This window comes from Drosophila virilis, chromosome 4, assembly GCF_030788295.1.
Source record: "Drosophila virilis strain 15010-1051.87 chromosome 4, Dvir_AGI_RSII-ME, whole genome shotgun sequence".
Classification (NCBI taxonomy): Eukaryota; Metazoa; Arthropoda; class Insecta; order Diptera; family Drosophilidae; genus Drosophila; species Drosophila virilis.
The window spans coordinates 23723915-23748367 of NC_091546.1; the positions used below are offsets into that span (position 1 = coordinate 23723915).

The 24453-nt window shown below is 39.6% G+C and overlaps 6 protein-coding genes across 17 annotated transcripts in view; 3 read left to right on the top strand and 3 right to left on the bottom strand.

Moving 5' to 3' along the window:
• Nucleotides 1-1785, bottom strand: part of Shawl (Shaw-like) — a 103649-nt gene extending 101864 nt beyond the window's left edge. For all 7 annotated transcript variants that reach the window (XR_004304510.2, XR_011416645.1, XR_004304513.2 and 4 more), the window contains exon 1: nt 1715-1785. The gene's annotated coding sequence lies outside the window, so the exon portion shown is untranslated. The remainder of the gene's footprint in view (nt 1-1714) is intronic.
• Fbp2 (Fat body protein 2) lies at nt 409-1304 on the top strand. The gene is made up of 2 exons (XM_002057838.4): nt 409-735; nt 801-1304. Exons 1-2 carry the CDS (start codon nt 409-411, stop codon nt 1245-1247), a joined length of 774 nt encoding a protein of 257 aa, XP_002057874.1. The 3' UTR covers nt 1248-1304.
• Nucleotides 933-3877, bottom strand: FucTB (alpha-(1,3)-fucosyltransferase 10). 2 transcript variants are annotated; one of them, XR_011416646.1, is made up of 5 exons: nt 3501-3877; nt 3007-3416; nt 2755-2932; nt 1855-2689; nt 933-1785 (listed from the first exon to the last, which is right to left on the bottom strand). XR_011416646.1 is itself a non-coding variant. In XM_002057837.4 (4 exons), exons 1-4 carry the CDS (start codon nt 3732-3734, stop codon nt 2177-2179), a joined length of 1335 nt encoding a protein of 444 aa, XP_002057873.1. In that variant the 5' UTR covers nt 3735-3877; the 3' UTR covers nt 933-2176. The 2 variants fall into 2 exon arrangements, 1 of the variants encoding a protein (XP_002057873.1); XM_002057837.4 differs by having other exon boundaries at nt 933-2689.
• A 273-nt stretch (nt 3878-4150) lies between these two features.
• Nucleotides 4151-7654, top strand: scat (VPS54 subunit of GARP complex scat). Its single transcript, XM_002057836.4, has 2 exons — nt 4151-4653; nt 4708-7654. Exons 1-2 carry the CDS (start codon nt 4460-4462, stop codon nt 7352-7354), a joined length of 2841 nt encoding a protein of 946 aa, XP_002057872.1. The 5' UTR covers nt 4151-4459; the 3' UTR covers nt 7355-7654.
• Nucleotides 7655-8593: 939 nt separating this feature from the next.
• On the bottom strand, nt 8594-10331 carry pim (pimples). Its single transcript, XM_002057835.4, has 3 exons — nt 10153-10331; nt 9699-10070; nt 8594-8991 (listed from the first exon to the last, which is right to left on the bottom strand). The coding sequence occupies exons 1-3, from the start codon at nt 10193-10195 to the stop codon at nt 8738-8740; spliced, it is 669 nt and encodes a 222-aa protein (XP_002057871.2). The 5' UTR covers nt 10196-10331; the 3' UTR covers nt 8594-8737.
• A 327-nt stretch (nt 10332-10658) lies between these two features.
• Nucleotides 10659-24453, top strand: part of kuz (zinc-dependent metalloprotease kuz) — a 140441-nt gene continuing 126646 nt past the window's right edge. For all 5 annotated transcript variants that reach the window (XR_011416643.1, XR_011416642.1, XR_011416644.1 and 2 more), the window contains exons 1-2: nt 10659-11014; nt 11764-12400. Coding sequence is in view for 2 of the 5 variants with exons in the window: in XM_070209070.1 (XP_070065171.1) it covers nt 12337-12400 (64 nt within the window). In the remaining 3 variants the exon portion in view is untranslated. The remainder of the gene's footprint in view (nt 11015-11763; nt 12401-24453) is intronic.

Below are 24453 nucleotides of genomic sequence, written 5' to 3' on the forward strand. Positions count from 1 at the left end.
ACACTTATCCGATTGGAATGTAATTAATTTTTAGTTAAATTTAATTTACAACTTTTATATAAATGAATTGTGATGCAACATCCGAAGTTATTGCATTACCCAAGCAAACACTCGTTCCTATTAGATTTTAGATTAATCGGTTTCTAAGGTGCACAACAGTATTAAACTTCGCCCTAAGTTCTGTTAATGGCTCTGATAAGAAATTGGCAAAAAGCCAACGAACCGGAGAGCAATTCTTATCTGAGTAGCAGCCAAAATAAAGCGCACATCTGGTCGGAGACCAATGCAGCTGACCTAAGGACCTAACCCTGAGACCCCAAGCAGGCTGACGGGCATTATCAGAATAATAGAAAAGAGGAGCCTATAAAAGACGCAGTGGGCCTGAACACTGCATCATAAGTAGCAAAAATGTACGACTGGACGGGCAAGAATGTGATGTACGTAGGTGGCTTCACCGGCATCGGGTTCCAGCTGCTGCACCAGCTGATGCAGCGTCAGAAGCTTAAAATGCTTGGCATAGTGCATCGCATGGAGAATGTGGAGATGATGAAGAAGCTGCAGGCGGAAAATCCCAGTGTAAAGGTAATGTTCATGCAAGTCAATCTGATGGACAAAGTGTCCATTGAGCAGACCATGAAGAAAATGGGTCAAGCAATGGGCAACATTGATGTGCTACTCAACTGCGAGGATGTGCTGCTGGACAAAGATGTGGAGACCACCATTGGCATCAATTTGGTAAGTTACAAGAGTGATATGCTGTCGTCTCTAAACTCATCTCTTCAAATCACCCAACTATCCAGATGGGCATGATACACATGACTTTGAAGGCCATGCCCTATATGGACAAGACCCAAATGGGCCTGGGCGGCATGGTGGTGAACATGTCCTCCGTCTATGGCCTGGAGCCAGCGCCAGCTTTTGCTGTCTACGCAGCAGCCAAGCACGGCGTCATTGGCTTCACCCGTTCGATGGGCGACAAGCATATCTATCAGAAGACTGGCGTCATGTTTATGGCCATGTGCCCGGGCCTGACCAACACTGAGATGATGATGAATCTGCGCGACAATGTCACATGGGACCACTCCGAGTCCCTGGTGGAGGCCATCGAGAACGCCAAGCGTCAAATGCCCGAGGAGGCAGCTTGCCAAATTATCAAGGCCATCGACATGATGAAGAATGGCAGCATGTGGATCGTGGACATGGGGCAAGTGAAGGAAGTTAATACCCCGATGCATTGGCAAATGTAAGGCGTACGTCAAAGAAAAACAAATAAATAAATATTTTGCCTGATTCACACACAATAAGGTGTCGTATGTTCAAATACCAGTTTTTTGTCCCTTCGGGCTTTGGCGTTAGATTCATTTCAAGAAAAAGAAGATAGAACACGAAATAGCCTGGACGATATGTGGTAAAGTTTATAAACAGAATATTTTTTGCCATACAAAACAAATTCTATGCTCGATTCTTTCTACAGAGCATGGGTAAACACTTTTAATATCGGTTATCCGATTCCAGAAAGATTTGGCATAAGTTTGCGGAGCATAGTGGAAGTAACTTGAAGCGGAAGTTCTCCATACAAGAACCTACTTTTCGACAAGGAAACAGACGAACGGGCGGACGGACATGTCGCAGCTGTTGCTGTTAGGAAGCTATGATACCTTCTTCCAAGGTATACAAATATTTAAATTGAATATAAATTTATGTAAGAACTCACATGAGTATGCATAGCCTCCAATTTATGTGCTATTTGTAGGTATTCAAATGCATATATAACATTGGCCATGACTGTTAAGGCATAAAAATAAAAATGACAATTTAATACGTGTTTCTATATGCTAAAAAACAAATACTTACACATATTTGCATGATGTGTCTGTGTGTGTGTGTGTGTGTTTTTAGATGATGAGGATGATAGATAAAAGATGAAGCTTTTGGTATTTTATGCCAGTAAAGCGCTCGTAGTAAAAGTTATATATGCAATAAATTGTATCCAATAGGAATATTTACAATTTGCACAGACCGAGGCGAATAAGTATTTAACTATAGCCGGGCCATAGTATTTCTAACTTTGTAATCACACTCCATGATCTTTAAGATTGGTTCCTGAAGTATACTAACTACTAAGTAGTACATTATGGCTTATGGATTCTGGATAGGTTCCCTTGAGTCGGTCGGGCTAAGCCTGATTGCACAAGTTCTGCTCTACCATTTCGGCCAGTTGCGCTTCAAACTTGGCCTTGGTGTATCTGAAATTCGATCGAAAGTACGCGTCCAACAGCAGTGCCTGACAGCGTCCCACGTTCATCATCGAGCGCCAGTCGGATGCATATTTGGGCTCTTTATGCCGCTCCAGCGGTGCATGCACTGGCGGCAGCGGGCAGCTATAGTGCTGCCCGTTGGCCGAGCGCAGCTTTACGGTCGACATAGCTTGTCGGCACATGAGGCATTCGAATTTATGAAACAGCGATTGCTCCTCGTTCTGCTGCTCGTGGTTCATTTGATAGCGACGCGTGAGCAAATGATTCAGCAGCAGTGCATTGTCAACAGGTTTGTCACGTTTCAGTTTGTGGTCCAGATAGGATTTGTAGGCGGTTTCATTGTTGTCCAGCTGCTGCAGGTGGGCGGCCAGTGCGCCAGCATTGGCAAAATCATCTATATAAATGGCAGATTTGTTATGCGGCTGCCATTCCTGCAGAAACAAAACAGTTCAATTAATGCGAAAGACTGTCGTCAATTCTAGTCTAGCAAACGTACGCGTATGCTGGGCGAACCAAAGTAAATGGGTATGACGCCCATGATAAGTGGGCGCCAATATTTTTCGGTTATATAATCATCGCAAATGCCATTCTCAATGGCAATCATAAACTTGTAGCGGGAAAGAAAGCGCAGCAAGGCATCTGAATATAAATTGTTGAGATAGTCCTTTTGAAGGCTGAAGGAAAATAACTCAAAGTAAGTCAGTTTCAGCTGATTTAGCTAAATTGTATATGTTTAGCTCTCGCTCACCTCTCTGGCAAATCTCGATTGCGCAAACAGCCGCCATACGAGTCCACGGGAATGTGCTGCATCAGCTCTTGCACATAATCCTCGCGCCCGGACAGAGTATTGCAATCGGTTTGCAGGAAAACCACCGAGGCTAGACGTTCGTTAAACTGTATAACCTGCTTGGAATAGTGCGGAATATAGTAGTCCGTTTGGGTTAGATCGCTGGGATGCGGCAGATACTGTGTGGTCAGTGGCAAATTGCTGTGTCGACTGAATGTGGACGTGTTGTTGAAGTGCTGCAGAAATTCACGGTGCGGCACAAAGGGCACATTGCGCGGTGACTCCTCGTGCAGCAGACCCCACAGATGATGCGGCTCGCGTGGCATTGGAAAGTCGTGCGGCTTCATATTGGAGCCATAGAACAGTATACCCTGTAAAGCAAGCAAGCAAGCAAAAACAAATGCGATAAACGAGTGCCGGACGTGAACTTCCGCTGCAGCTGCGCCAGCACTTACGCGAGCCTCTTTCAAGCGCTGGCGATTGTTGGTCACACGGCACGATTCCAAGTTGCAGTAGCGCATCTCATCGTAGGCCCAATTCATATCATTTGTCCACCAGAGCAGCTCGGGCACAGCACCGCGAATGTCCTCCTTCTCCCGGGTTATATACCAATACAGCCAGCCGACGCTGCACAGCCAGGCGAGCGAGACCAGCAGCAACTTAAGGCGACGATTGCGCCACGGCCACATCGTTCATTTGCCGTCTTTTATTTTCTGCAATAATCACCCGCTGGACGCCGCACGGGGCATGCCCCAATTCAAATGAACGCGCGCGAGAACTGTGTGCCTTGAAAATTTGCTGCAGGTTGTTTTTTTTTTCTTCTTGACTTTGACACGCGTTCAGTGCTGTAAAACGCCGCTACTTTACAAGCATTTGCGGTACGTTACGATATGCTCGTTGCTCGCAGTGGCGTGTTTAACAGAGCGGACTGTGCCAAGGTGACGTGTTGATAAGTAAGTTAAAAGAGCTGCACATAGCTGCTTAGCGAATTCAATGATTCTATTGAGCTAGTCAATATGTTCATTTTGTGGTCACTTCGTGCGGCGGCTGTGTATGTCATGCAGGCTGGAACGTGCACAGCTGCCGCAGCAGCAAAACATACTTTACAACACTGGAGCACGTCATCATAATATTGTTCCATTTACATTTAGCTCAATTTTAGCATATATCAACAATAGAAAAGGCTTTAATTACAAAAATTATGCCGCTAACAGATTGAAATTATTAAACGAACGCGCTAAAGATGGCCAGGCGCCAAAATGCAACGTAAACACCCAATGGACGGGTCGGCAGGCAAAAACAAATATTGACATAACACGTCAACGTTTGCGGCGAGAATTCGGCAGAAGAAAAATTTTTTTATTAAACAATTAACTAGGCACTTTACAAATTGGCACAACGCACAGCATGTGTTATGGCCACAGCGCAGCACAATACATCAACAACAACAACAACAACAACGGCCGCAGCTGCGACGGAGCATGTTGCGCCGGCAGAGCGCAAACAATCGGTCGCATCGGCTTCCAATTTTAACATAAACGCGCCCAGCTGGCAATCCTGCTACTATTGCACGCGAGAGCACTTCAAAAGCGTCGCGGAATTCGTCAAGTAAGTAAGCCTCGAATGGACGTCAGACAAATCTTTAAAACTCCTTATCAACAGCCATTTGCGCAGCCGGCACTGCACGCGGGAGGGCGGCTCCTTTGTGTGCCGCTATGGTTTCAATGGAGTGTGCGCCTCGCTGCCGCTGGACGGCGTCTCGGATCGCGACTACGATGCACATGTGGCCAAGTATCATGTGAACCAGCAGACGCGCGAACTGCCGCCGGAATGGGGCGTCTATTCGGCGGCACAGAATCTGCCGGCCGTGCTGAACGATCCGCAGCGTGGCAAGCAAAGCAATCTCTTCACCAAGAAGTGGGGCGAGCATTTTGTGGAGCGCGTGCACATACCGAGCACTCCACGTCTGCCGGACATAACGCACGCCGATTTCGCTGTCTATCTGGGCAGCATTGGCAAGCGCTATCGATGGCATGAGCGTCGCCAGCAGCAGCAGCAGCAGCAACAATTGACGCCCACTACGGCTACGCCGGAGCATTTGGGTGGTGTGCCCGTGCCTGAGATATTTTTGAAGTCGCAGCTGCAGCTGCATCATGCGGCGACCTTTGCGCAAGTCTTTCCCAACTATATGCAGCCAGAGGCTGGCGAGGATAATGCCAGCTGCACTGTGCAGCGCCAGCAAACGGGCAGACAGCTGCAGGAGCAGCTCTCCCATTATCTGGACATTGTGGAGGTGCGCATAGCGCAGCAGGTGGCACAAAAGTCGGCGGCCTTCTTTCATGCGATGACCACACAGCATGCCATATTGGCGGAAATGCAACAGGCCGCGGAGCAAGTGCGTCAGCTGCGTGCCGCTCTGGCCCAGCTGCATGGCAGCGCCGTTGTGGATAGCTTTCGCGTGATGCGCTTTGCACAGCGCCGGCAGCACTATCATGCGACGCTGGACAAACTTCGACTGATGGCCACCGTGCACAAGACTCAGCCGATGCTGCAGCTACTGCTGGGCACCCAGGACTATGTGGCCGCATTGGACTTAATAAGCACCACCCAGGAGATACTGGCCGCCGAGCTGTTGGGCGTGCACTGCTTTAAGCATCTGCCCATGCAGCTGGGCGAAATGGAGAAGCTCATTGACAAGATGCTGACCACGGAATTCGAGCGTTATGCGGCAACAGACTTGAATCGGCCGCTGACAGACGCCGACTTGGAGACGGACAGCGTCTACGCGGAGGAGGACAAACTGGTGGCCATTGTGATGGGCCTGCTGCGCAAGCAGAACTTTGGCTTTGTCCAAAGCTATCAGCAGGAGGCCATTGCCACCATACGAGCGATCATTAAGCAGCTGCTTATCGAGCTGCTGTCGCGCGGAGATCACGAGGTCTGCCTGACCGGCGCCGGTGAGCAATCGCTGGAGCTGACCCTGGCCGAATGGCTGGCCATGCTGCAGCGTGCCAGCCATGCTCTGGTCGCCGTCCTGGAGCGCATCAAGGCGGTCGTCTCGATAATGCAGCAAACAGCTGACGCCGCTGCCGGCGGCAGCAGTCCGCATGAGCATGCCGTCAATCTGATCGACTCGGAGGCCTTTCTGAGTGCTGCGCATCACGAGCTGCTCAGCGCCCAGCTGCAACAGCTGCTGCAGGCTGTCTGCCATTATTGTCATGAGCGTTGCGCCAACATTGTCTCACCTCAAAGCCTGGAACGCTGTGCGGCCACCGAGCAGGAGCTGCTCCAACTGACGCAGGTGGTGCAGGAGTTCTGTGAGGCCACCCAGAGCATATGCAATGCGCCCAGCGTGCCGCTTCAGCTGGCGCTCAAGGTGCAGGCATCACGTTACGCGCAACGTTTTCATGCGGAGCGCAAACAAAAGCTGGCGCTGCTACTGGATCAGGAACGCTGGCGTCAGGTGGACATACCACATGAATTCCAGCGCATTATCGAGCGCATGTCGGCTGGCGACTATGCCAAACAGGCGCCACTCGACGGCAGTCTGGTGACCAACAATGGCATCGATGTGAGCGGCAATCCTGTGCTGCTGCTCGAGGGCAAACAGCCCTTTGCACTGGTAGGCGTGGCGCTTCTGCTCATCCAAATGCTGTACGAGTATGGGGGGAGTGCGCACCGCCTGCCGCTACTTGCCAGCTATCATGCACGGAACGTTGTGGATCTGTTGCGCTGCTTCAATTCGCGCAGCTGCCAGCTGATCATTGGCGCCGGAGCGATGCGCGTGGCCGGCCTGAAGACCATAACAAGCACCAATTTGGCGCTGGTGTCGCGTGCCCTGCAGCTGGTGCTGTATTTGCTGCCGCGTCTGCGTGAGCACTTCGAGAGCATGAGCGGATATGAGGCCATCGAGCGGGACTATCAGGGTCACATCAAGGAGATCGAGCACAAGATTCATGGCATTGTCTCGGAGCGTATTACCGCACAGTTGGAGGCTTGGGATGCACGTCCGCCGATACCATCGCAAACATTTCGCCACATCTCAAGGCATTTGGTTAAGCTGCACGAGGCCATAGCGGGCGTGCTGCCGGAACCGCAAATACATGAAATTTATGGTGTGGTTCATCGCAATTTCAAGGACAAGCTGCGAGAGCAACTGCTCAAGCTGAATATCTATAATAATGGTGGGCCACAGCATGGCGTTGTCACCTCCGAGCTGACCTTCTATATGGAGACATTGCGTACGCTGAAGGCTCTGCCCGCCAATCAGCTGGACAATGGCATTCTCGAGCACATTTGGCTCTACTGAGCGCGGTATTATTCCAATTGTGATGGATTTTTAAAATCCATTTAACAATCCAATGAAGTCTCTGTTGTTGTCCCCCATTGTCCCCCTTGAGTCCGTTCCGCTCTTTGTTTTTTATTTATGTAAGCCTATTTTTGTATATTTCCAGTATGAAATTTGTGTTTGTTTTTAAATTTGTATAATAATGCAAATCCTTTGTTCATTCTCTGACCTAGCATTAACAATTAAGCGAAAAGTCAAGACATTTGATTTAAGCCAAGTCCATAACTAATCAAATACAATGGCATTACATATAACACGGAATCTACGATTTCTTTATGTAGTTGGGAAAGGGCTCGAAATAATGTTTGGCTTGTCATAAGTACAAATATCTTAAATAGTCCAGCTACCTTTTCCTATTTTTATAAATTTAATGAAAATATTCGGACTGCCTTGACAAATTTAACAAATTTGTTTCTAAATAAAAGAACTGCAGATCTAAGGCAAACCTTTTCTTCTCTTTAGAAAGATAAAGATGGTGAAAAATGAAGCCAGGATGCCTTAGGTAAATTCTCTAAAAGACATGTGGATTTTTTTTAATCTTCGCTAACATTTTCTAAAGCAAAAAGTAGTCAGGCTTGCTTAGATAAACTAAAAGGGATCATCTTTTATCTGAGGCAACCCAACTCTTTTCTTATTTAGATACATTTTGTAAGTGGGATAAGGTAGTCGGGTTTCGTAGGTAAAATTCTCTTTAGACATGGATATTAACTCCTCTTAAAAAATTATAAAAATATGAAATACTAGCCAACATTTTATAAATTTAAAAAAAATGATCTTAGTCTTGGGTCTTAGTCAAAATACCTTTGAAGATATAGATATATCTATTTTTTTCTAAGTTATTCTAAATATTTTTTCTTTTTTATAAAAGGTTTCTACATTAAATTATAAAAATGTGGGGCTGCCTTAGATTAAATAGCCCTGTGGACATACAGAAAAATGTTTTCTATCAAATATTTTCGCTCATATTCAAATTGATTTCAAGGACTCAAGCAATTAATGTTAATCTTGGGAAACAAAGGCTACAAATAGCTATATCAATAACTTCAAAGTTTTTATAGCTGGTCAGCATTAATCTTCAGATATAATCATCTTTATAAAACTACGTTTAAAATCAGCTGAAAAATCAAAGCTCAAGTTCAAGATAAAAAAAAAAAATACAGAGAATTCAGCTAATCAAGAAGTTGGGTCCAAAAACATATCTTAAGACATAAACAATACAAATTTTAATTATATATACATAGGTTGACAGACATTAGACTTGGCTTAAGCCACAAATATTTCGTACTCCGGACAATAGTTTTATAGCTTAAGCACTAAACATGATTTAACGAAAGCGGAAATTCCCTAAAATGCCTTCTCGAAGTCCGACATAAATATGTTTGCTGGCAGCCTGACCTCAAATAGATCAGCTAATTTATTCTCAGATTCGTGAATATTATTGTATTCCCGAGGCTTCAGTGCGTAAATATCAGCATCCAGATCCGGATAATCGGGCATATCGTAAACAGTTTCCTCCTCTGCTGTGTCCAGTGAATGGTTCAGTAGCTTTGCTATTAGATCCTCATTAAGCATTGGTTCCAAGCACTCTCGTGATATGGCTAAAAAGGCGAATAGCGTGTGAATGATGACGTTTTGAATTTTTATGTAAGGTTGAAAACCAGCAAGCGGATTCCAAGGGGAAAATGTACGATATTCGCTCAGGTCGTAAAGATGTGACTTTCTGTTATCTAAAGCTTTTTAAAGGTAATTGAGAGATGTTCCAAGCAGTTTGACAATCCTTTCCTATCCTAAATCCTTTTATGCTCGAATTTGGTCAGTCAGAACTGAAGCTATATAGAAGCAATTCCTGATTATTTCTTTTTGTGCTTGTCCAGTTGATTCCTGCTGATCAATCTTTCCTCAATTAATAATCGTAGAATTGTGTTTGTTGCTTTACTCATCAGCTTGGTTCTTATCTAATAACTAGTTAAGCCTCTGTCCCAACTAGACTCACGCTTGTTGAAGACTTGCATGTAACAGTTCGGGCATTACAGGGTATTCTGCACGCCGTTCTCGCTGCTTTCTTAGTGCCGAAAACAAGCTGAATCCAATGCTAAAAATAGCTAAATCTGTTGTCCAAGCACAATTTGGCCATAAACAAAAAATAGCTAAAACAATTTGATAGCTGACTAGTGAAAAGCAGCCAAATATAGCTAGAAAATGGCTGACTTGCCAACACTGGTTTGCTAACTTATATAAATTCTAGAACAACTCTGTTCTATGTTATGTAATATTGAAATTCTGACAATTTTCAGGTCAAACTCACGTTTCTGGCAGTTTTTCATGCATTGCGCAGTTGGAAAATCCATAAAATCGAATAGATCAAATCCATGGGCAGGATCGGCAGATTTGGCATAGAGATCAGTGGCAACATTCACTTGCGGCGCCTTAAAGTGCGCCTCCAACAGCTGCGGCGAATCCTTGTCGGGCTGCCTGCTGCGATGTTGCTTCTGCAGCGTCTCCTTGCACAGCGACAATTTTGGCGCGCAGCTCAGGGGCCATTTTGTGTTGGCGCCTTTAAATGGCGTTAGATTCGGTTTGTTGTACATTACGTTGTCCAGTTTGCTAAGGACGCTCTTTTTGCCCGACTGCTGCAGCGTATTGTCGCCCATGGCCTTGCGGGCCGATCTGGGCAGCACTGCGCGCCAAGCGGGAAATTAAATATTTTATATTGTTTAAAAAAAAATAACATATGCAGTTGGTGTCAATCGCTCGCTTACTGTGTGCACCAGCATTTTCCTCGTCCATCCAAATTTGTGCCATCTTGTAAGTCGTTGAAGTTTTATTTGTAATAATTTTGTTAGCACCAGCACATGCGTTTAGTTTATTATTTTTAATTATTAGAATACAACGCCAAGCTGCTCGAATTTTTTGTTAAATACTAACAGGGTTGTTCGACAGTTGTAGTGTGACCGTAGGCGGGCTTATGAAAATTACCAAAATAATTGAAGCCAAACATGCCACCAACGGCAAAATAAGTTGCCCTGAAAGAACACCTGTTAGTCTCAATTAAAACCCAACACGCTCTAGTTTTTAACTTAAAGAACTCTTCACTCTTAAGCACCTATTTTATTATTGAAAACATTGCAAACAGCAGACAACATTATTTCGATAGGCGCCAGCTGTAATGTTTTTCAACATTACAGTGAGCTAACATGCTGTTAAACTCAAAAAGGCAGCTGTTTAATAACATAGATGGAGGGTAAACTGTTTGTGTTCTTCTTTCGCTCTTGAGTTCAAAAAAGACCATTGAACGGGTAGGTCGTGCGTCGGTGCGGAAAAAAATCTCGGAAAAAAGCCGTGGGTGATTCGTCGTTGCGTCGCGCGTGAGTGTGTGTGTGTGTGCATGTGTTGGCTTAACAAATTAATAAAAGCGCTAAATAGAATCCAATAATATGTATGTGCAACGGTTATCGTAGCAATTGTTGTGCTTGCAACTCACAAAAATTTCACAATAGCGCGACAGCCAGAGAGCGTGAGTGCCAATTGCAAGACAAAATGGCTGCATTTCAACGCATTTAATGCGCGCACAAAAACAGCAACAACAGCAGAGAACAACATACACAAAGCATAAGCAAACATGTAAGTATGCAAGTGTGAGTGTGCGTGTGTGTATAAATATGTGCGTTAGTGTTTGTGTGCGTGTGTGTGTTGTGAGAAGCAGGCAATGAGAACCGCGGCATAACAACATTTAATTAGCACCAAAAACCTGTGAAATGCAAATGAAATTTGAATAAACCAAATACTGAAATAAACCCAAACATTTGATTAAATATATTTGTTTATAGCGGTTGCTGTTTATGTGTTGATTTTGCTTGTTTGTTTATGCCGCCGCATCAACAATAACAAAATACAAGCGCAATCAACAATAACATTAAAATTCTATGCAATTGCAGTGAGTGTGCGCTCTCTCGTTTACCTTCTCTCTCACGCTAATTTGTTTGAGTTTTTCCATTGTGCGCGCGCTCAGTCTGTTATGTTGAGTGCGTTTTGAGTTGAGTTTGTGAGTGATTTAATTTCAAGTTTTTCGTCTTGTGTGTGCTATGAACAGGGGAAGGGGTTGATTTGCTTGTGTGCATTATTTTTATTTAATATGAATTTAAAAAATATTTAAACAGCCGCAAATAACCTAAATATAAATACATGTGGATCTGAGTGTGTGTGAACAATATCTTAAAAGCTCACTGTTTATGTTGTCGGTCTCTTTCTCGCAACGCGCTTAGTCGCCGACTTGAGAACCACATAAATACTCGAAATACACTCACGCAAGCAACAGCTGCTGGATTCTCATTGCTCCCCACTTACTTCCTGCTTTTCGTCTTATTTTACAGCACAATAACAGCGCTTGGCAAAAACAACAACGACAACAACAACAGCAGCAACACCGCTAATAATTTGAAATTGTGAATTTCGTTTTGGACGCGTTGCGAACTTTTTTTTTTCATACGGTTTTTCGTTTTCTTTTCATTTATGTTTTACGCGCAAAAATACGAGCAAAAAGTGAAAAGTAATGCATAAAAATCGTAAATCATAATACACATAAATTGGCAGTGTACGTGACGGGTGTTAAAATATAATCGTCTTAAATAAAGAATCATAAAAATAAAATAGTAAAAATATAATAATAATAATAATAATAATAAAGTGGTCGCTTCGCCGTGCGTGCAAAAAGTGTTCGTACAATTTTATGGCCAATGTCTGTGCGTGTGTGCGTGTGTGCGAAATCGTACTAGTAAATTTTAAATGGAAAATAGTTGCAGTTAGTTAAGATTCGGCAAAACGATCAGAAAATAATAATAATAATAATAATATATAAAAAAAACCTACTGCCAATATTTAAAACAAGCAAAAACAAGACTTGAGGATTTCACAGCCTTCGACACGTTGGATTCCATTTGCGTATAATGTCATCAACATGTGGATTAAATATGGTTTTCATGTCGATCATTTTCATTATCATCGTAAATGGTAAGTGCTGCCAGACTAATTCGAATTAATAAATGCTGCCAATTACGGCAATAACTCGCAAAACTCCGTTATTTGTTATAGCTGTCAAATATTAATAAAATCGAACTGAATTGGAATATTTTATTCCAATTTTTTTTATTTAGATAAGAGCTATATTTTGTTAAAAAAAAAGATAATATTTTTGTTAATATTTCTGTCCTAACGCTAATGAAGCCTATGCCTTGTATTGTAAAGTTCGTATTAGGTACTTAAGTATTAGATCTAACCGATATATATATATCGATAAGCTAGTTCTATCGATGCTCAAATGGAATTGAAGAAAGCATCGATATTAGAAGTCTCGAACTTTAAATACTTTTGAGTTGTTCTTAGTCTTCAACTAAATTCCCTATAATTAAAGTTTTAATTTGCATAGTCGATAAATCGATATATTTATCGACTTGGGGATAATTTGAAGATCGCAGCAGTGCGATATCATTTCAGCTCGTCTCAAACTCGCTGGAAAATATTTCAAGTTGTCGTCCAAAAAGATTTCCGCATCAAAAACTCTCGCATGACTCATTCAAAGCGTTGCTTTAAGTCCATTTTGTGCGAATTTCAGTTTCACACAGTTTGCGGTTTGTTAGCCCGAATATATACTATATATACGCTATAGGTATATGAATATGTATTAGCTGGTGATCACAACTGGTTCCTATTGTCAAGACCTTGACACCTGCGGGCTGAACAAAACGTATCCATTGTTTCACCTCAAAGACTTTCAAAGCATCTGCGGAACCTTGATTGTCGAGTTTTTTGTGGTTTTTGTATTTAAGAATTGTAAAACTAAAATAAAGAAAATTGTAAATAAAAGAAGACTTATTCGGGGAAAATCAATGGGCGTAGGTTGGACTCTTAACATGAATATGAGGCTCATGTGGTATGATAGAATCAAAGATATCCAGCAAATGTAAGTCAACAAATGCTTGCCCAGCTTGAAAAGTGGAGCTGCACATATTGCTTAATATAATAATATATAATAGAAGAAAACACTTTTAACACTCGTGAATAAAAATGCGAATTAAATTCAATAGAGCTCCAACGACATAAACCATATGGGCGAACCCCCAAGCAAATGTAATTCCAACCATAAATCTCTTCAGGCACACACACACACATACACACACACATAAGTAAAAGCGATTAAATGCAGTCGCCATTTGTGAAAAAAAAGGAGAAGAATAAAGGACAATGGCAAATAATTAGGAAAGTGGGTACTAAAATTATAAGAGTACCAAAAAGGCGACGCCCACACTTCACCCCACATTTCCCACATTTCTCCAATTTCCCACATTTTCATCGTGTGCGTAATTATTTTTGTTATACTGCTGTGCGCTGCTTTTATGAAAATGTTAACTTAATTTCTGCATGATTGAGCATTTATTTCAATGTTATTGTCTATGGGTCTTGGGCATTCGTAACGCCCTCAGTTCCGCAGCCCCCGAAATTGTTGTGCCTTTTGTGTGCTTGTAATTGTTGTGCACAGTCAATTGGTAATGGTGGGAGGGGAAATTCGAGAAGTATATAGAGATAGATTTGTTTTACAACTCTTAATTAAAATTAAAGTTTATATCACTCTGATATTCTAGAGCTTAACATGTTTTTGAAAGTCATTAAATTAAATAGCAATAAATTAGTTTTTGTAATAAGCTTTATTTTGAAATTTATAAGAGTTTTCAAAAAAAAGTACATTTATGGAATTTCCATATTTCAAAATGCTTGCAATAGAAGATAATATATACATCATGCTGATGTTGGCGTCCCTTCCATTACTTAAACCATTTAAATCTTTAGAAAAAAAATATAAAAATAAAATTAATAAGAATTTATAGCTCTTGATAGGATTCGTATTTGCCAAAGTTAGATATTGGCATCGCCATGTTAGGATTTGTTTAATTAATTTGACTAAATAAATTATTATTATCATTACTTTTCTTTGCCAAAAATGTTTTTCTAATTGCAATTTCTGCAACAATTCAGTTTCATATAAAATTACTAAATAAATTAGATAGTATGGCAATTGAAAGGCACTTGCCGTAATTTGTTGGCTTAAGTGTAACAAAACACGGGCGGGCCAAAAGCTTTTGGCCAAATTACAACAACAACAACCACTGGAGCTACTCAGCTAATTAGCAGTGTGAAGCAACCAAAACAACAACAACAACAACAGAGACAACATTAACAATAAACCAAGTGAAAACCGGTTAATCCACTCGTTGTTGCCGGCTAATCTAAAAAGAAGATGAAGAAGGAGAAGAAGAGAAAAAAATAACCAAAACACCAAAAGAAAATTTCGCATTGTGTACGAAATGTTTTTTTTTTAGTTGGATCGAACGCAAGGGTCAACGTCTTGAATATCGACGGCGTTCGTAGTAAACAAACCGAGCAACATATATCTATGCATATGGTTGTAGCGCCAGCAATCACAATACGCTGAGCAACAGCTACAGATACAAAATTGTTCGTACACAGATACAGATACAAAGATACATACGTCCGGCAGCTTGGTCTTTGGCTCACACGCTCCGCTTATCTGGCAACTGGCTTTGTCTTCGACTGCGGTTATATGCTGCTGCCCGCTGCCTCCTGCTGCGCCTCTGCCACAGTCTTGACCAAGTGACCGGCCACTGCGGAAGCGCAACAACTACAACACCTAAAAACAGCCAGAGCAACAGTTTCAGATACAGATACAGATACAGATACATGTACAGATACTGATACACAGATACAGATACAGACGGCAGCAACTACTAAGCGCAAATACTCGTTTTACTTATCGGCCTGGCTTCAACTTTTTTTGGTGGCACTTTTTCATTCTTTTCGTTATTTCTCTCTGATTTTGTTTTTGTCGCTCATTTCTGAGCTCAAGTTTTCTATTGTGCAACATGAATCATTCGCTAATTTATGACGAAACATGAGAAATTTAACATTCGAAACTATATATTTTGTTATTAAGTCATCATTTATTTATTTATTACACACAGTTACTGCATTTTATACACTTTCCACAGACTTTTTGAGTAAAACTCATCAAAACAAGCAAAGCAATTTTATTTGTATTCTTTTGAGAGCCAATTCTTAAGTTGTTTGTCTTTGGAATTATAAACAACAAGAACAGTCAACCATTTCACCAGAAATTGAAATGAAAGACAACTTTTTATTTCTTTTTATTTTGCTGCTTTGTCCGGGTTGAGTCTGTATATAATAAAAAAAAACAAAACTCAAACAGCTTGCAAAACATTTGGAGAGACCATAAAAAAGCTGTGGGTTGTTTAATAAGAATCAAAAAAAAAAAAACTCCCTGAAGAAACGCATTTAAAGAGATGCAAGATGAATAAATGAGCGAAAAGACGAGAATATGAAAACTCGATTCAAACCAGGCAACTTCCGATGTTCGATTACTAATGAATAATTGTTGTCGACCCAAAGAAATGTCATGCATTTATGTGCACTCGCTTATTGATTCATTGGAATAAAAAGCAGAAAGTATTTTATTTGTATAAGGCATGAGAATCAATTGCTGTAAACGATTTCATTTATTTAATAATAACAAAATTCTATTTGCTTTTGTTAATTACAATAACAAAAAAAGTTGAGCACATTTTGTTGTAATCAAACGCCTGAATATATAAATACACGAGTGACATAAATTATGTACAAGTTTTTTTCTTTTTAATTCGCATAAATTAAGCGAACCAAAAACAAAGCAAAGCGCATATTTTCATGTAATCGCAGCAGTTTTTTTTGTTTTTTTTTTTGTACAGACTCGTGGGAAATCAAACTTGAATGAATTGTGCAAATAGAATTAATTTTTTATGAGCTCAGCTCAAAGTTCAATGACTAATTGAGGTATTACAAATCGAAGGCCTAGTACGCTGCTAAATGCGAGCAAAATTTTATTCGCATGCGAAACTTAATCCAATTTATAGTTTTTTTTTGCAAATAAATAAATAGTTGATTTAAAAGACGACTTTCTATCTGACTTATTTATTAAAAGAACATTTTTTATTTGCAATCATAATTAACATTGAGTTTAGAAAATATATATTATTTTTCACAAGAAAATGAAATGCTTTGGTCTGAGCTAGTTTTTCGGGATAATAACACAAAATATATATGCAATAACAGTTTTGAATTTTAATCATGTTTTGTACATTATAGCATTATTTATATTTTCTAATATTTCGTTTATTATTTCGTACTAATCTTGGGATATGGCTAGCAAGCTTGAGATATAGATAAAATCCATAGAAATAACATAAAAAACTGAACTGTAGTTGAAATTTCGATAAGAGAGTCAACGAATTGACAATGCGTCATGCAATTACACATAAAGCGTATACACTAATTGCCATAAGTATACGCACACACAAACAGACACAGGCGATTATAAATGCTGCCGTTTTAAATGTGGCAAACCGCAGGGGAAATCTCAAAATGCAGCTGCCGTTTCATCATTTTTTTTTTTGGATTGATAAGCAGCTGGTGAATTGGGTTTAAAGAAATGTATATGTATATGGTATGTGTCCGATATGGATATATAGCGTGTAAGGCGTTTGCAATTTGTCATAAATCACATATGAGCTGACGGAGGAGGGAGGGTTGGGTGAAGACCTATAATGAAGACAATCGCGATTGTCTTTCAGTTGAGACAAATGCGATTAATACCCTAACTCAAATGCTGTTATTAATTTAATATATATAGTTCATACATTTCGCGTCTCTCGATATCTTTGTGAACTTCAGCCAAATATATATTATATATAACGGTAACTGATTCCCTTTTCTCGACAATTCCTAATCAAGTGTCGAATTCCTTGCGTCCACTGTTGTCTACTGGTAAGGGCATTTCAGCTTCGGTGAGCCGAAGTTAAGTTTTCTTTCTTGTTTTTATTTGCGGTACGTGTCAAGTGCAACCGAGTAACAAAGAGCACACACACACACACACACACACACACGAGCACACCCACCGCCCACATTGGGGCACGCCCATTTCTAGCTGCTGTTATGGCCCCATTTGGTGCGTTGTTTTTTCTTTTCGATTTCCACGTATGATTGACTGCTGGCCCAATATATCTGCAGCTATTTGTTTTGTATCTGGCAGATACATGCGCCAGCCGTGCTGTAAATGTGTTACAGTCAGCACTCGATATGCAATGCTCGTTGACATTCATTGTAACGCACACATGCGTATATATATATATATATATATATATATATATATTATATACAAATCTGAATACTGTGCTGTATGAATCCCTTAAGATGGCTGCATATCATGTCAAGCGCTGTGGGTGGTGCTTCAGAATTGATGAGTGGCTTTAATAAAAGGGCGTGACTTGCTCTAAATAGCGCTGCCAAACGCCTGACAAGCTCTAAAAGTAATGTTTAACCGGAAGGGTTCTTTCAGTGGAACGAGGAGGGGAGGGGATGGGGGGTGACAACTTACACGTGTGCGTCGTTAGTCGTGACAGGTAACAGGATGAATGCGGCTGCGACTCACAATTGCAACTGCTCTGTGATCCCGCGCCCCTCCCGTCGAAATGTGATATTTTCTTTTCGTTTATTTTTGCATGGCTTGAGCGCACATAAAAGGGGCAACTGCGTTGCTTTGGTTATCCTGGCAATTGGATTTGAATTAAGTGTCGCAGGATGCGTAAATGCGGTTACTAAGTCAACGCCAGGTACGCCAAAAAGCGGGCTGGCTATAATAAATAAGCAGGCATTTGATTTTGGCATGGCATTCCATTTAGTTGCCTAGAGCTCAGCTTGATATTTTTTTGTTTTGGTTTTCTTTATAGGAGAGCATTTCCAGGCACCTTTACGTTAGCTTTTGCGATAAAACACTTTTCATCACTTTGAAGCTTCTCTTTTCATAATCAACTATTGCTTGAACTGAAAAGTGGTTCATCTCTTTGAGTTCTTAATACATTTGTTCAAAAGGCCTTAATGTTCTAAAGTCTTTAAAATAGTTACGAATACGGCATACCTAAAAGCTTATCATATTTTAAGGAATTTAACTCTCACAGACTAACTCTCAGAATATCATAAAAATTTAATTTTTTTATCTATTTAAATCGTCTGGCCGGGCGCCTTGTAAAGATACGTAGAATTGGACGAGTGCGAACGCCGAGGAGAAGATTGGGCAGGTTTCGTCCTATAGATCTCTCAGATAGTTTTATATATTCACCTTGCTAATTGCATGTAGAATATAGATGATACTAAAATATCTGAAAAGTTTATATTTGCCCTTAATTTTTGTGTAAAATTGTTTTATTTTTGCAAATCATAGTTCGCTTTTAGATATGTTAGAAAAATTAATTTGTTTGTTTCAATGAAAACAACATTAAATCAAATGTTTCTCAAAATTCCGATTTATTCGATTCTGAGGTTCCAATATGAACAAATTGGAATATATTCCAAACGTAATCATGCTTTAATGAAATTAATCAAAGCTGTATTAAAGTGAAGTTATAGACTTAAATATTGAAAGGAAAGAGATTATATTATGTTTGACGTAGCCCTAACGCATTTTCAAATCGCAACATTTCAATCCCTAATCGATTTTTAAGCTCCATTTCCACTTGCCATTTTGGTGTTTGGCATTTCGTTAGCCCAAAGCGTAAAATAAATTATTACAAATACAGATTGCTCCTACGAGGCGATACGAGTTGTTGCCATTGAGATATATTTGTAGGTGACTAACAGTGCCTGTGGCTTCGTTTGGCATATTTGCATTTAGCTTCATTTTCATGGGAAGTGTGGCAAAAATCTGCGCTATGTTGAGGTAACCCAACGAGCTTTGGGTGAGTGTGTATCTGGGCTAACTCTATGTAATTCAATAAGGAAGCTGGCAACTAAAAATGCGCCTAAATTAGCTTTTATGTGCAAATTATGCCGCCTCATTATGCCAAATGGCCACAATAACAATCAAAGTGCCTCAGCTAAAGAATGCCGAAAAAATTTAATTAAATTATTAAAGCAACGCGGCAAGCCACAAGCCACGCAGATAAACAAATAAACAAATAAACAAACAAACAGACAGCAGACAAAGGCACAAAAAACTTTCCCAGCTGGAGAAAAAGGGAACGGCCTAAGGGAGTAAATAATGAAAGTCAAGTCGAGTTACGAGCGAGAAACACAAACAAACATTGGACATTGCGCAGTTCCAGATACATTATGCACAGACTTTTAGCCATAGATGCGAATGCGAAATGTGACTGAGAAAATGCCGAGAAAAACAAAAGGAAACAAAAATGTCCTTCAGATGGGCTGGGCGACTACAAAATGCGCTGCTCTGCACTTAAAGAAAAAATATCCTATATATAAATACAATATTTAAACAAACAAATTATTACTAGATTAAAATTGTTCCTTCCTTTCTTATAGAATATAAAATATAGAAAAATAAATTTTAATAATTTGAACGCAAAAATCTGAAATTTTTTAATCGGGCAGTAATATTTGTATGTCATCGATTTATAAATTATTTAATAACAATTCTACTAATATAATTTTTTCCATAGTCAAATTTATTTTAATTATTTTTTGTTCATATTTGGCTCTTTTTCGTATATTTTTATAATAATATTTTAGTATTTTTTTCATCTTTTCATCTCTTCAGTGACCAATTTTTATTTATGTTAAATAATCGTATGTCCTCTTTTGTTATATTTAAGAAATGTTTTTATCTACTGATTTCCATTATATTAATAGCCCTAAGCTAGATACCTTGAATCTTACAGGGTATATGCTAGAACCAGTCACATTATCGCAACCCACCCACCCTCTGGCAATATCTGGCATTAAAGTGCAGACAGCTGTTCGGTGACTTTCATTTAACACACGGCAAATTATGTGCATTTATTTTTGTTGCCACACGCAGATACATTTTGTTGGCCCAAAGATACGACAAGGTGCACAGCCAGGCTCGAACTTTTTTTGTTGGCTTTTGCCTGGCAGAGGGGCACATTAATAAATGTATTTCATTTTCATTTTACGTAAACTGGCGCCAAATAGTTTCACGTGCAGTCGGAAAAACTTTGGCTCCATCAACAAATAGGAACAAAAAAAAATTGCTTTTCAATGTATCTTCTTCTCATCTTGTGTGTATCTTTAACTGTGCGCCAAGGCTTTTAACATAAAATACTCTTTGCAATGAAAGATGTTGTGGGTTATAACTAAATTTTCGTGTGTAAATATTTTGGGCGAAAAAAATTAAATGTTTTTATCCAAGCTTTGGTAAGAGTGTATGAAATTCTTAAAGCTTTGTTCAATAAATTGCTTTTAATTTTATATCACAAGTTAAAACTTATTAACAAAATTTGATTTCATTCAATTTAAGTATGTGTATTAAAAAAGAGCTTTAATAGTTTACAAATACATTTCGAGTAAGCTATTCAGTCAAGTTATTCTAGTCAACATTAAATATGTTGGAAAAATTCTTTATTTACACTAGCATAAATTAGAGCTCCCACAGCGCTTTTAAGTACAAAGCTTTCAATCGCGTGTAAGGATTTTGGATCGAACATTTTAAAGCTTTAACGCTCTGTTATGCTAAATATATTAAAGCTTTTTTAAAGCTCGAACATGGCTCTTCTCTTTAAATAATTTTGTTCCGAATTATTTAATATTAATTCTTAAAGCTCGAAGATTGAAGATTATTCAATACTAATTCACATTATATTTTTGAGGTATATAGGGCATTTAGAATTCGTCATTATTTCTTTTTGGACTGCTGCTGTTGTTGCCTGCTGCCACTTCATTGTTCCGGCTGCTGCCTTCGTCTTTATGCGTTTTCCACTTTGTGTCTGTCTCGCAATTTTCTTATTCTTGGGGTTATGCCTGCTGGCAGATACCGAAGGGATTGGGGGGTTGTTTTTGGCATTTTTGCTTTTATTTTTATTGTCTGCTGCTGCTGCTGCTGCTGTTGCTGTTGCTGAGAAGTCGTCGACTTTTTGTGCTGCGCGCTTTTTTGGGCATTGTGTGGCTGCCGCTGCTTCAGCTGCTGCCTCTTCGGCTGATGCTGCGTTGTCTGTAGCTGTGTGGCAAAGTTTATTTTCATTAGTTTTAATGCTGCTCATTATGCTCATAGCTATCGTCTCGGATGTCTACCGCTGCGTCGGTGTTTGTAACTGTGGCTGTATCTGTGTCTGTATCTGAATCGGAATCGGTGTCTGTATCTGTATCTGTGCCTGTGTCTGTGTCTGTCTCTGCTCGTCGTCTTCCTTTCGCCTTGGGGTGCACATTGTGTGCATAGCACGGCACAACTGATTGCTGTTAATAATAATTGTCGTTGTTGTTGTTGTTGTGGCTGCGGTTGTTACGCCAAAGTCAAACCTCGACCCCAACTTCAATTCCGTGAGCTGTGGCAAAATATTTTCGATGTTGCGACCCATCGATAACGCAATTTGTGTTGCCTACCTATGCATAGTTGAGAGAATTCCTGGTATTCGGCAAAAAGGTGAACCATTATAGATATCTGTGACGCACATGAATGGACGTAGATAAAAAATGTCTGGGCATTTTTTATATACGATTTAAATGTTTAAAATGAATTTTCATTGAAATATATAAATTCTATCATTAATCTTTAGATCTATCAAGCTTAAACAAATTGTAAATGTCTTTCACTTTCAGCCTAATCCATTTTATATCCAGACTTATCAATCGCTCTAAATCTCCCCCCCCCCCCCCCCCCCCCCTTTTTATTTTCTATTTGCAAAGTAGCGTTTGGCTCAAGTTTGCTAAATAATTTCCGATAAGCTTCAAGTTTCAAAAATATTTCATTCTTTTATATGGAGGCAAAATAACTGCAAAACGTTTCACCCCGTCGAAAAATGTTCATTTGATTTACATAAAATTGATTAACGAGCGGCAATCAACCAGGGCCAAACCACAAAAAGGGTTAAAGAGAGGGAAATTTATTAAGTTTCGGGCTCTTTTGAAAAATGCCAACGGAATTCCATTATTTAATAAGCTCGCAGCGGGCATTATGAGTTTGTCCGGAAGAGTGTAATGCATGGAATAAAATATATATATATAAAAATAAAATAAATTAAATCAATGTATATAAAATAAAATTAATTATATATAATATGGAATAAAATATTAATATTATAAAATAAAATAATATAAAATATATTTAAAATAAAATAAAAAATATAGAAAATAAAATAAAGCATATGTAAAATATACATACATCAAAATAAATTGAGAATATAAAATAATGTTTATATAGAAAATGAAAAAAATAAATATGTACGAAACATCAGGATATGTCAATTAATACCCTAGCGAAGCTTCTTAATGAAATTTGAAAACAAACTTACTTTTGCTGTCAGTTAAAAATTAAAGTACGATTGCCCTAAGAAAAATCGCTGTTTGATATTTGAATTTCAATAATATTATCGAATTATATATTACAATAAAAATGGTATAGTACATCTGATCTAATCTAAAGTGTGTTTCATGTTCGACAAACACACACTGATATCTTTACTATTGCGTTTATTTCGTTTGCTAACTGATTTAATCAGATGTTTCAGCGAATTGAACACGAGTCGCAGCTACTAAAATTTCATTTTTATGAAATTGCGCTTGACTAGCAATTTTAGTCGAGTTATAAATTTGTTGGTGTCGAGTGTTGAGAATTGTAATGCGAGAGCGGGTCGGTCGCATGTGTCTTGAGGCGCTCGTGTGTGGCTTAAATGCTTGGCTCGGTGCGAACGCACATGTTCAGCATGGTGTCAAGGCCGTGGTGGAAACGCGTTCTTAACAATTTGCTACCCTTCACGGCAAGGTTTTTGCTTATTTTTATGTTCTGCCCCTTCCACGTCTCTGCTGTTATTTCGGGTTTCGAATTTCCGGTTTTTGTGGAAAATCCAAGTCAATGACAGCAGCGACGCCACGACGCCGTTGACGCACTGGCAATTAGTGGCATTGCACAGTGTCTGCAAAAAATCGACGCATAGCGCACAATTAAGTGTTTTATGTACATATATTAATCTATTTACGTTTCGTTGAATTTAACAAATATTTTTATATTTATGTTCAACGATCAACAAACGTAGCCTATACAAATATGAATATTTTTTCATGTGTCGCTCTATCAATAACTCTTTGGCCCTTTTATTTATATATGGCATTTGCATGCGGATTGACATAAAAATCTTCAATATGGACTCAACTATGTGTTGTATGAATGTGCTTTAACAGCAAAAATACAAAAAAAAAAAAAAAACGAACGAAATTTGCACGTTTTGTAATCGAAAATATATATAAAAGGAAAATGTGACAGACTTTGCTAGAATTTTGTCATTCCAATTGTATTTATATGTAATTTTCTTATATGACACGACTAAGCACTAAATGTATTTTTTTTTTTTTGGAAAATTGTAGCCAAAACTATTGAAACTGTGGAAACTTTTGACTGAGCTAAAAATAGCTATATAACATGGGTTTTTCTATCTGAGTTTGTCTAGTTTGTTTTTAAACTCTATTCTGGTTTCGGGAATTTTGTTGACTTGACAAAGCCGAAATTTAAATGTAAATTCGCTAAAATCGGATTTCAGCTTTTTGCTTTGCCATCTCAATTTCTCTCTTCGCTCTCCCTCTCTCTCTCTCTCTGTTTCGCTCCCTTTCTATTTGAACTTTGCAAACAATGCATATAAAAAAAGGATAAATTGAATTAAATAGGCGCAGGAAAAAGAAAACCGAACAAACAATACCATGAAAAGGGAGCGCTCGCTCAATTGCAGCCGGCAAACCATTTTATTCTATTTTTGCCCTTTATTTTAACATTCTGTATAGTGTATATTGTAGCGCACACATATATGTGCGTAAAATATTTGGTCAAAACGATTACCAAACAATTGTTGGGGGGGGAACAGCGCCAGAAAGTCAGCCAGGCGCACGCTTCAGTTCATTTAAATGTGATTTATGTGCCATGTGCAGGCGACTCAAAACTGAACCCAAACGAACCGAGTCCGAAGCTCAACTGACTGACATTTCCT

Bases quoted from the DNA above. Each gene is read 5' to 3' on its own strand.
- pim (XM_002057835.4), bottom strand. From the start codon at position 10,195: ATGGCACAAATTTGGATGGACGAGGAAAATGCTGGTGCACACA. The intron at 10,071-10,152 runs GTAAGCGAGCGA...CTTGGCGCGCAG, and splicing joins GGAAAATGCTGGTGCACACA to TGCTGCCCAGATCGGCCCGC. The intron at 8,992-9,698 runs GTGAGTTTGACC...TCGCCTTTTTAG, and splicing joins CATGAAAAACTGCCAGAAAC to CCATATCACGAGAGTGCTTG.
- Fbp2 (XM_002057838.4), top strand. From the start codon at position 409: ATGTACGACTGGACGGGCAAGAATGTGATGTACGTAGGTGGCTTCACC. The intron at 736-800 runs GTAAGTTACAAG...CCAACTATCCAG, and splicing joins CCACCATTGGCATCAATTTG to ATGGGCATGATACACATGAC.
- FucTB (XM_002057837.4), bottom strand. From the start codon at position 3,734: ATGTGGCCGTGGCGCAATCGTCGCCTTAAGTTGCTGCTGGTCTCGCTC. The intron at 3,417-3,500 runs GTAAGTGCTGGC...CTTGCTTTACAG, and splicing joins AGCGCTTGAAAGAGGCTCGC to GGTATACTGTTCTATGGCTC. The intron at 2,690-2,754 runs GTACGTTTGCTA...TTGTTTCTGCAG, and splicing joins TTGGTTCGCCCAGCATACGC to GAATGGCAGCCGCATAACAA.
- scat (XM_002057836.4), top strand. From the start codon at position 4,460: ATGGCCACAGCGCAGCACAATACATCAACAACAACAACAACAACAACG. The intron at 4,654-4,707 runs GTAAGTAAGCCT...CCTTATCAACAG, and splicing joins AGCGTCGCGGAATTCGTCAA to CCATTTGCGCAGCCGGCACT.